This window comes from Palaemon carinicauda, chromosome 3 (assembly GCF_036898095.1).
Source record: "Palaemon carinicauda isolate YSFRI2023 chromosome 3, ASM3689809v2, whole genome shotgun sequence".
Lineage (NCBI taxonomy): Eukaryota > Metazoa > Arthropoda > Malacostraca > Decapoda > Palaemonidae > Palaemon > Palaemon carinicauda.
Genome location: NC_090727.1, coordinates 175,709,088 through 175,721,431, shown reverse-complemented (window position 1 = coordinate 175,721,431; position 12,344 = coordinate 175,709,088). Strand labels below are relative to the sequence as shown.

Sequence of the window (12,344 nt, the reverse complement as noted above, 5' to 3'; positions counted from 1 at the left end):
CCTAAAGCTTTTTGAAGTATCAAAAAATTTAAAAATGGCTTTGAGTTTTTTTTTTTTTTTGTGGGGGGGTATGATTGTATGAGGTTGTTCGCAAATAATCTGAATTATTTTTTAATATTACTCTATACAAATTATCGCTAATTTCACTCATAGATTAGCTTATTGCAATATAGTTATCTCTCTATAATCATATATTATATACATATAAATATACCCATTTATGTACTACGATATATCTCTCTCTCTCTCTCTCTCTCTCTCTCTCTCTCTCTCTCTCTCTCTTTATATATATATATATATATATATATATATATATATATATATATATACATATACACACATACATATACAGTGGTACCTCTACATACGAATTTAATCCGTTCCACAACAGACTTCGGGTGTCGAAAATGTTCGGATGTCGAAACGAATGTTCCCATAAGAATATATTGAAATAGGATTAATCCGTGGTTGAGCCCAAAAACCTATGATAACTCCTTAATAAATTACTACACACAATTACACATAACAATATGCACTCTAAATTAGATAATAGACATGTAAAAAAGAATAATTATCAAGAAATAATAAATAAGAAACGGGTTTTTAGCGTCACTTTACCTTAGAAAGTCCAGCGTAGGTGTCGGTCTTGCTACGCAGAGAGGAGACGGACGGTCGGCAAGAAGGTAGAGAGGGTGACTACGATGAACGTACACTACTGTAACTTATTCTAACTTACACTAAGTGAACTTTAACCTAACTTAGCTTATTTTTTTTTTTTATTTTCATATCTTATATTTTTTTCCTTTTTTTTTTCTTTTTGGTGATTAATTTTAATCACTTTCACTCTCTACACTTAAAATTTATTGAATTTTTTTCTCTTCACTCTTTTTTCGTTTTCTTTGAACCACTTCCTTCCTCTTCATCACGAGTTCGCTTCGTAGTTTTTTAAAGAAGCTATCAATAGAAAGTTGCTTGGTACGGGTTTTCAGAATGTTTCGAATTGAGTTAGGCAAACATCATCGAACTGCGCAACTGCACGATAAACCTGCAATTTTTTTCGATGGATTTTGTCGATGAAGTCGACCACGTCTTGATATTTCCTAACATCTCTTTTATTTGCGCCGAACCTAACACATGCTCTACCTTCTCCATCCCTTCCTCGTCATCACTCATGTGCTCAGATATAGCACGGAGTTCCTTAAGCTCCTCTGTAGTAAGTTCATCGTGATGTTCGGCGACGAGTTCCGTGATGTTATCTGCGTCGACCTCCAGACCCAAGGACTTGCCAAGGGAGACGATTTCCCCTACGTCTTCCGCTGCACCCACCACGGGATCAGGTTCGGGGTCAAAACCCTCGAAATCTCGGGGAGAAACTGCATCAGGCCACAGCTTCTTCCAGGCAGAATTGAGGGTTCGTCGAGTTAATCCAACCCAAGCCTGATCTATGATCTTCAAGCAGTGCACGATGTTAAAGTGGCTTTTCCAAAATTCACGCAAAGTTAAGTTTGTGCTTTGCGTGACATTAAAGCACTGCTTGAATAGGTGCTTGGTGGAGAGCTTCTTGAAGTTCGAGATGACTTGCTGGTCCATGGGCTGGAGGATAGAGGTGGTATTCGATGGAAGATACAGCACCTTTATGAACTTGAATTCTTCGAAGATATCATCTTCAAGTCCGGGGGGGGGGATGAGCGGGTGCATTGTCAAGGCATAGCAGGCACTTTAAAGGCAATTTCTGCTCATGAAGATACTTCTTCACAGAAGGACCGAAAACTTGGCTAACCCATTGGACAAAGAACTGCCTAGTGACCCAGCCTTTCGAGTTGGATCGCCAGAAAACATGAAGCTGGTCCTTATCCACATTCTGTGCCTTAAAGGCCCTAGGGTTCTCCGAATGGTAAACCAGTAAGGGCTTGACTTTAAAGTCCCCGCTAGCGTTGGTACATAGGGCAAGAGTCAACCGATCCTTCATTGGCTTATGCCCAAGCAATTTCTTCTCTTCGGCGGTGATGTAGGTTCGACTGGGCATCTTCTTCCAAAACAGCCCGGTTTCATCACAATTGAACACCTGCTGCTCTACGTAGCCTTCTTCCTGCACGATCCTTTCAAAGCTCTTCACAAAGTCAGCTGCAGCCTTTGTGTCCGCACTAGCAGCCTCTCCGTGGCGAACAACTGAATAAATCCCGGACCGTTTCTTATATTTTTCAAACCAGCCACGAGATGCCTTGAAATCGTCTGAGGAAGGTTCGGTTGAACTCTCCCCAGCATCACCCCCAGAGCTCGCCTCCTTCAAGTCAGTGAAGATAGCGTGCGCCTTCTCGCAGATGATAGTTTCGGTGATGGTGTCGCCAACAATCTCTCTGTCCTTGATTCAGATTAGCAGAAGTCGTTCCATCTCTTCTATGACAGGGCTACAACGTTTTGAAATGATGGTGATCCCCTTAGAAGGTTTCACTGCTTTAATGGCTTCTTTCTGTTTCAAGATTGTCGAGATCGTCGACATATTTCGGCCATATTCTTTTGCAAGTTCACTCACGCAGACGCTCATGATTTCCAATAATTTCTTGCTTTACTTCTAAAAAAAGCATTACCTTCTTCCTTTTCTCACCACTACCACTACCACTTGCGAAACTAAGCCTTTTAGGACCCATGCTTTACGTAAAAAAACGTAAAAGGATGTACGTAAAAAATCACGATTAAAATACAGTTAATAGCAGAACACACAGGGCACAACCACACGAAGCAAGTTCACTCACGCGGACGCCACGCTCATGCTTTTCAATAATTTCTTGCTTTACTTCTAAAGAAAGCATTTCCTTCTTCCTTTTCTCACCACTACCACTACCACTTGCGAAACTAAGCCTTTTAGGACCCATGCTTTACGTAAAAAAAACGTAAAAGGATGTACGTAAAAAATCATGATTAAAATACAGTTAATAGCAGAACGCACAGGGCACAACCACACGAACCCGACGAGAACAGAGGAATGACCCAAGCCACGCTAATTGAGGGTCCCTCCAAGGTTGAAGTGCTGCCTTCTATCGGCGGAAATAAAAAATACATCCGGCGCTATGAGTACCATCTACGCGTACGGGTATTGTTTACTTCGGGTGTCGAAAAAAAATTTGGGTGTAGAGTAGGAACGTGTTCGAATTGTACTTCGCGTGTCGAAAAATTCGGATACAACCGGTACGACGAAAATTGCTTACTTCGTGTGTCGAAATAAAATTCGGGTGTAGAGTCGAAAAATTGCTCGAAATTTACTTCGGATGTTGGAAAATTCGGATGTAGATACGTTCATGGGTAGAGGTTCCACTGTACACACACACACACACACATATATATATATATATATATATATATATATATATATATACTATATGCTGTATATGTACAGATACACACACTCACATCATATAAACATACACATATGCAGAGTACATATATATATATATATATATATATATATATATATATATATATATATATATATATATATATATATATATATATATATATACATATATGTATATATATGTGTGTGTATGTATGTAGGTATATATATATATATATATATATATATATATATATATATATATATATATATTTATACATATAATAATTCGTGTGGGGACCAAATCAAAGCACAAAATTGAGCTTCGCAAACAACTATGATAATCGACACCGAAAAAGAACACAAAACTTTGGATTTTAGTAGGCGAAGTCGCTTGGCACACAGTTAATTTCACTAGACTTTATTAATCGATTTTATTCATGAAGGTCTCAACAAGAAACGTAATACTTTAAAAATGAAGGTTTTCTTGTCCTTTTGGTATGAATTTAGTATGAATGATGACGGTAAAAATAACAATAATATTCAAAAATAATCTTCTCAGTTAAATAATGCACCAAAACTCGGGGAATCACAACTAATAAAGATGGGAGGTTTCAAGGCATACATCATAAATAAATAGGAACGTAATAATAATAATAATAATAATAATAATAATAATAATAATAATAATAATAATAATAATAATAATAATAAGTTTTTGTTCGGAAATTTTTAACACAATAAACACTAAAAATCGTGAAGCATGTGTTTTAAAAAGAAAGTGATGCTTCTTTTTTATTCAACATTTCCTTATTCTTTGTATGATTACGTAGTCTCTCCTTGTGAGTTACAGTTTTCTATTAAAAATTACGTAATTGTGAGGTTGTGTTGCAATAAAACACCTAATATCACCCAGTTCCTTTTATAATGTCTAAGCCAATATACGAACTCCTATTCCTTTCCGTATCTTAAAATTTTCATCAAGAATATATAAAGTTGTCTAATAAAAGATCTGTCAACTGCAAGAAAGAAAATCTCTCTCTCTCTCTCTCTCTCTCTCTCTCTCTCTCTCTCTCTCTCTCTCTCTCTCTCTCTCTCTACTGGGAAGACGAGATATTAAAATTTAATTCCCGATATATTAAGAGATGACTCGGACAGATCAATCACAATGGTAATGAAAACTGAAACAAATAATAAGAAGGCGCAGATATGATTTACGATCAATTGTAATACTGACTGATGAGTATCCGGTTTCGATTGCGGGATGGGTTACAAAGACAGAGACTGGTAGGTATTTGAAAGAATGCCAAGAGAAGTAGTGTTTTAGAGTTTTCGTGAAAACAGCGCAATAAAAGCTATAACAAATTTATAACAAATATATTCGACATTAAAATTGATTCACATCAAGGAGTGGAATTTGGCCAATTTCTGTTTTTTCTTGGTAACTGATGTACAAAATGAAGGTACTTAAAGTTAGAAATTTATATTTAATGTTAATAGCTCATAATCCGGTAGTTACATTAAGAATTTTTGAGAAGTGTAAGAAAAAGGCATGAATTTCTTGTAGGGGTCTTACGAAATTGATAGTTAGTAAAACTAACTAGAAGATGGGATATTATGTAAACAATACAATAGACAAGAGAGGAAGCCTCGATTGAAATCAGGCTGAGAATTTCAAATACTCGATATCTATTTTAAGCCGAGAGGGGGTGGCAGAGGTAGCTTGTGACAAAATATTCCAATCATACTGAAATTCACATTCTATTGTACCATAATCAGAAAACTGGGAATGGTAGGTGAATAAACACGTTCATTCAAAATAGAGGAGGAACAAAGGCTGAGATGGTTTAGACATGCAGTAAGGATGGGAGAGGAGGAGAGAGTGAAGGGAGTGTGGGGATGAACCTGTTAAGATTAAAGGTCATGAGGGGGAGAAAGAATTAGTTGGTGTGATAAAGTGAAGGAGAATTTGGTATAGAATGATTTGCTATAGGGAGGTGTATTCGATAGTAATAGTTGGAGAAGAAATATCTATGCAACCAACTCCTAAGATTAGGAATAACAAAGGGGATGAAGATGATTTTTCTTTTTCCGTGCTATCTATCTATCAATCAGTACTTGTGTGTAGGCAACATTAGCTATGCTTTTCATATAGACTTGAGAGAGAGAGAGAGAGAGAGAGAGAGAGAGAGAGAGAGAGAGAGAGAGAGAGAGAGAGAGAGAGAGAGAGAGATTGGTAAAAGAAAAATCTTTCCTCACATTTCTTCTCTGGTTTCCACAATCCCCAAAATAAAATCATAGATCTAAAACTACAAATAGATATCACAGTCCGATCGGTCATTTCTCTTCGCATTCCCTTAAACTTCCACTTGGAGGGCACAACAGAATGAAAATGGAATAAGGAATGGAGGAAATGAATAAAAAAAAAATGAAAAACGAACTCAAATGTCGAGAGGAACGTTCGTTTTGGCCAGATTTTTCCTCTGATGTCTACTTTCCCTTACAGACGAGTGCAGATTTATTTGTTTTTAGTTTTCCAAAATCCAAAATGAATGGTCCAAAACATTCGAGTTCAGCTGTAGAGAGATTAGAGTTGAATTCGAGGAATTTGGGTTATATGACATATGGCCAGGCGTTGGGATTCGAGGAGGCCATTCAGCAACAGGTGGAAGTTTATATATAAAATAGAAAGATGAAATGAGGGTATTGCAAGGACCCTTTAGTAATGCCTACAGTACACCTTGTGAGACTCACTGACGGGACTATTCCTCTAAGAAGGTGGGTGCTGTAGAGAGAGAGAGAGAGAGAGAGAGAGAGAGAGAGAGAGAGAGAGAGAGAGAGAGAATTTCTGACAAATGTTTCAGATAGGTTTTTGGCTTCAACATACCTAATCGAGAGCCTCACTTGACTGTCCACTTCATTCATTTATTGTTTATTTCCTTCCATTTTTCACATTTCCATCCACAATATTAACCACCAATGTCGACTAACAACCACATACATTAATCACTGGCTAGTTATAACAGTAGAAAAAAAAAGGTTACAGGAGCCAAATTGTTGTTGTTTACCTTTTTATAGGATGAGAGAGAGAGAGAGAGAGAGAGAGAGAGAGAGAGAGAGAGAGAGAGAGAGAGAGATTACGTACGTTCAAAGAAAAAACACCATTCTTTGTTTCCTGTCCACTGGAATTTTACCTTCCGGTTTCTGATGTCCAAAAGAAAACTACCAATAATTCGAAACCAAACTCTCAAATAGTCTACTCTTGTAGTGGAGAATTTAAAAAGTAACTTCCAGTGATTGTACTCTCTTTTTTTTTTTATCTTTTTTTTACGTATCCTGTTAATATATAGCAAAGAATGAGAAATGAGAATGAGGCTTCAAAACGGAGGGATAAAGCCTTTTTTTTTTTTTTTTTTGGATGCGAAATGTAACGAGATAAAAGCTTTGGCTGCATTCTTCTCTTGTGTTGCCATTTCTTTCTTTTTAGTTTTATTTGTTTTTTCGTTGTTCTTTTTCCTTTTTTTACTTTCTTTGTTACATTTTTATTTCATTCGGTTTACTTTTCAAATCTGTCTCGAACTTTCTTGTTTGAAAAAATCAGATACTTATGAAAAGTATGAGCAATTTTACTAGTAAGGCTTGTAAGAGAAAAAAATGACAGAGAGAGAGAGAGAGAGAGAGAGAGAGAGAGAGAGAGAGAGAGAGAGAGAGAGAGAGAGAAATAACATACATACATACATACATACATACATACATATATATATATATATATATATATATATATATATATATATATATATATATATATATATATATATATATATATATATATATACATACATACATACATATATATATATATATATATATATATATATATATATATATATATATATATATGATAAATTTTGCACATTTAGACGTGTTTTTCATATTCAAATAAGCCATTATATTTTTTATACATTAATGTCTGGATTCTCTTAACGACCTCGGGATCAGAGCCCCAGGCGAAATCACACAAAGACAGGAGCTTGTGACCGGCCGGGAATCGAACCCTGGTCCGGCAAACTTGTATAGTCAGTGGCTATCAATTGACAAGAGCTTGTGACCGGCTGGGAATCGAACCCTGGTTCGGCAAACTTATATAGACAGTGACTACCACTTGGCAAAGTGGTAGTCACTGTCTATACAAGTTTGCCGGACCAGGGTTCGATTCCCGGCGGGTCACAAGCTCTTGTCTTTGTGTGATTTCACCTGGGGCTCTGATCCCAAGGTCGTTAAGAGAATCCAGACATTAATGTATCAAAAATATATGGCTTATTTGAATATATATATATATATATATATATATATATATATATATATATATATATATATATATATATATATATATATATATATCAAATGGTCACGTGACCAAATAATAATGAATTCTGTCCAACTCGACCGACGAGAAAAAAAATCCACCTAAATGCAAAGGGGACTACTGTCTAATTGGTCTATTCACAGGTGAGATGGATGTCTAGGCTTGAATTCATAAGCCACTCTTGCAAAGACCAGTTGAATTTAATTACCGAAATTCGAGGTGGCATCTCATGTGAACTCTCTTCATAACAGCGAAGTATAGATGCAAGAGCCACGAATAATATGTCATTGATTTGTTTATATATTTTACATCCATTTTGGAAAGCTTAAAGAACTTTAAAATAAGTTCCTTACAGATCGTGGTAGAGACGATGAAGATCAAGGCCACTTATTTTCACTGTTGAAGCCCCTTGGCTTATACCATCCTGCTTTTCCAATTAGGGTTGTAGCTTGGCAAGTAATAATAATATACTACTACTACTACTACTACTACTACTACTACTACTACTACTACTACTGCTGCTGCTGCTGCTACTACTATAATAATAATAATAATAATAATAATAATAATAATAATAATAATAACAACTGTCAATTTTATGCTACTCGGGACATCTAAACTTGTCGCCCAATCCCCACTAGCTCAGCACCAATGAATTCCAATCGTTTTATCTTGAGCGCCATCCAATCTTGTTTGATCAAGCTTCCTATCAGTCCAAAATTTCTTTCCCAACAATTATCAATTCCAGAAGCCTTCATATAGATCAGAACTTTAATTCAATCCTCAATATAAACTCATTAGATTCATTCAATGGGGCTTCAGAATACCTAAGTTGTCTGCAAGAGCCATTTGCACTAATGAGAAATTCTCGCTTTTATCTTGTGATTTTCATTGCTTTCGTGCTTGGAAGATAAAGCTTCTCAAAGAGATTGTTCGGTAAGAAATGCTATGAAGCAATCTGGCTCTCGTTTACATCACCTCGGACACGAGCAAGTGAATAGAATTACAGATTTTCAGAGGGAATCAGCATTCACTTTGATTAATTTGGAGCCAGCATACACATACACATTTATTTCTAGACACACGCCCACGCACACCCATGTATATATATATATATATATATATATATATATATATATATATATATATATATATATATATATATATATATATATATGGGTAAATATCAACACAACATCGTGTTCAAATAGAAATAAATTTCTACCTCATACTTGGGATCGAACGTTGGCCCCTTCTAATGAAAGGCCAGGTCGATACCAACCATGCCACGATAGGCCATAAAAGAAGTGGGAACTTAACTGCCAATCTGCAGTTCAGGATTTACCTGACGAGACATCAAGTCTCTTACCAGCGAGTTTTCCCCGATTTCCCGGCCCACCACGTGACACAATTGATATTAGTTCATTCAAATTACCCCTAATGAGTCAATATGGATAAATATCAACACAACATCGCGTTCAAATAGAAATAAATTTCTACCTCATTCTTGGGATCGAACGCTGGCCCCTTCTAATGAAAGGCCAGGTCAATACTAACCATGCCACTAGAGGCCATAAAAGAAGTCGCAACCTAACTGCTTATCTGCAGTTCAGGATTTACCTGGCGAGAAGACATCAGTCTCTTACATCAGTCTCTATATATATATATATATATATATATATATATATATATATATATATATATATAATATATATATATATATATATATATATATATATATATATATATATATATATATATATATATATATATATATATATATATATATATATATATATATATATATATATATATATATATATATACATATTATATATATATATATATATATATATATACATACACACACACACACATATATATATATATATATATATAATATATATGTTTGTGTGTGTGTCTGTGTCTATGATCCATGTGGTTGGGGTATAAGAATACTACCATCGTATATCCTGCATGTCGTAGAAAGTGACTAAAAGGACAGTTGCTGCCTTGTAGTCATGCTTTTTAGCCAAAGGCTAGGCCCACTGCCAATAACTGTGGAAACTACTACCTTGCAATTGGGCTATTTAGTCAATGTTCGTTCGTTCGTTTAAAAACGACTAGCACAAAAAAAGAGCAAGCCACAGGCTCTTGCCCTAAGGCAGCCCGTAATTTAGTCAAAAGTTAGGCCAACCACCAATAACTGTAGTAGATTACTGCATGGGAATGCCACCACTAAAACCTTCTGCCAAATTATGACCCATGCCTTTTGCAAATAGAAACGTGGATGCAGCTAAAGAATCCCTGTAAGCATAGCGCATTGGGATCCCCCTACTGACGTGATAAATGGACGAGAGGTACCGCAGGGTACATGACTGCGGACAAAGAAGCTAGTGAGAGAATGTAAAATCAGAGCGGGTACTTGGAATGTTGGTTCACTAACAGGAAGATTGAGGGAGATAGTGAATGTGATGGCGAGGAGGAAGATAGATGTCTTGTGTCTGCAAGAGACAAGAGAGATGGGAAATGGAACTAGAGAGATAGGAAATGGGTGTATACTTTAATACAGCGGGTCACGGTCACAAGAGGGATGAAATGGAATTGGGGTCATAATATGTAATGACTGGAAAGCAAAAGTGGTAGAAGTAAAGAGAATAAATTATAGTCTTTTCAAGATACGAATGATAATAGGGGATCGGATAATATATATAATGTCAGCATATGCCCCTTACATGGATTGTCAGGAACAGGAAAAACAATTATTTAGACAACAGTTTGAGGCTTATGTTAGAACAGTGAAAGAGGAAGAGAAGTTAATCATACGAGCAGACATGAACGGCCGAGTGAGGAAGAGAAGGGATGGATTTGAGGAGGTAAATGGAGGCCATGGGTTTGGAATTAGAAATAAGAAAGGGAGTATGTATTAGGGATGGCTCAGAGTTTTGAATTAGCATGTATGAAAACCTGGTTTCAGAAGTTGGATAAGCATATGATATCCTATGAAAGTGAAGAAGTGGAAAGCCAAATATTGGTTAGAGAAGCAGACAAAAAGTGGGATGAACTATAAAGTGATTTTGGGGGAAGCATGTCTTAAACAGCAAAGTTTGGTAATAATGGATTTTAAAATGACAGGTAGAAACCCCAAGAAGAGAAAGAGGATATCTTGAATTAAGGTTTTGGACCTTAAAGGAGGAAAGTGTGAGCAATTTAGGAGAATTGTGAGAGAGAGAGGCGACTGGAAAGGTTAAACTTAAAGATTGGACTGGGTAACAGAGAGGAACATATCTGGTAGGGTATAAGAAAGGAATATGTGTATGGGAACGGAGGTATTAGTAGGGAGAACCAGCGGATATGGTGTGTCAAAAAGAGAAAAGTGGTGGTGGAACAGAGAGATGCAAGAATCAGTTAAAAGAAAATCAAAGGCCTTTAAGGACTGGAAAGTAAAACAGGCACCAGGAGCAGAGGAACAATACAGAGAAGATGAAAGAGATTCTAGGAGGAAAGAAGGTACCACCACTGGAAGAGCGGTAGAGCAGTTAAATGAAAGGCTAGGAACAAAGGAAGGAACAAATTATATCTATAATATTTCAAACTTGAGGATAATGCGAAGACATGATTTGGGGCAACTGATGGTCATCAGGGATAGATGTGGAAATATGTTACATAAGGAGGATGACAATAAGATGAGATGGAGAAAATATTATCAGCAACTATTAAATACTGAAAATGAGAAAGAGGAGCTGGGAGAAGCACAAAGGGTGGAGGGGACAGGGATGGAGATACAGAAGCAGGCATTGAGTAAAATGAAGAATGGTAAAGAACCAGGCTCATCAAAGTTTCAAATTGAAATGGTCAAGATACTAGCTACAGAAAGGGGAGAATAGATGCTGGATTTATTGATAGCAGTATGGGATGAGGATATAATGCCTAAAGAATGGGAGGAGAGTCTAATGGTACCTATATTTAAGAAGGAAGGTGGCATCATGGTTTGAAAGCTTTAGAGAGGGTACTAGATGAGAGATTGAGAGAGATTGTAAAGATTATGAAACAGCAGTTTGGATTAATGAGGGGGAGAGGGACTGTGAATGCCATCTTTATAGTAAGGCAGTTACAGGAAAACAGACTAGAGGTAAACCAGAAGCTCTTCTGTGTTTTTGTAGAATTAGAGAAGGCATATGATAAAATACCAAGAGAAGTGATGTTTTGGTGCTTGAGAAAGAAGGAAGTCCTGGAGAATTTGGTTAGAATATGAGGGATAATCTACAAAAGAACAAGGACAAAAGTAATAACAGCTGTTGGAGAAACAGAAACCTTTGGGGTTAGTGTTGGATTACACCAGGGGTCAGCATTAAGCTCGTTTTTATTTGCGTTGGTCTTGGATGTCATAAGTAAAGGGTTCAAAAATGAAGAGTTGTAGGAGTAGCTATACACAGATGATTTGGTGATTACTGCTGAAAATGAGGAAGAATTACAGAAAAAGGTGGTAGAGAGTCAAGACTTTGGAAAGGGGTGGCTTAAGGATATATGTTGATAAGAATGAAGTTATGGTGAACAGTAAGGAAGGTAGGGACAGGATAGCCATACATGAAAGTAGAGGAGCAGTTATAAACCAGGTGGAACAGTTGAGATACTTAGGATCTACTA

At 36.4% G+C, this 12,344-nt stretch overlaps 1 protein-coding gene across 1 annotated transcript; it reads left to right on the top strand.

The window, feature by feature from the left end:
* Window positions 1-11,008: 11,008 nt before the first annotated feature.
* On the top strand, window positions 11,009-11,584 carry LOC137635495 (uncharacterized). The gene has a single exon (XM_068367957.1). It carries the CDS (start codon window positions 11,009-11,011, stop codon window positions 11,582-11,584), a length of 576 nt encoding a protein of 191 aa, XP_068224058.1.
* The last annotated feature ends 760 nt before the right edge of the window (window positions 11,585-12,344 follow it).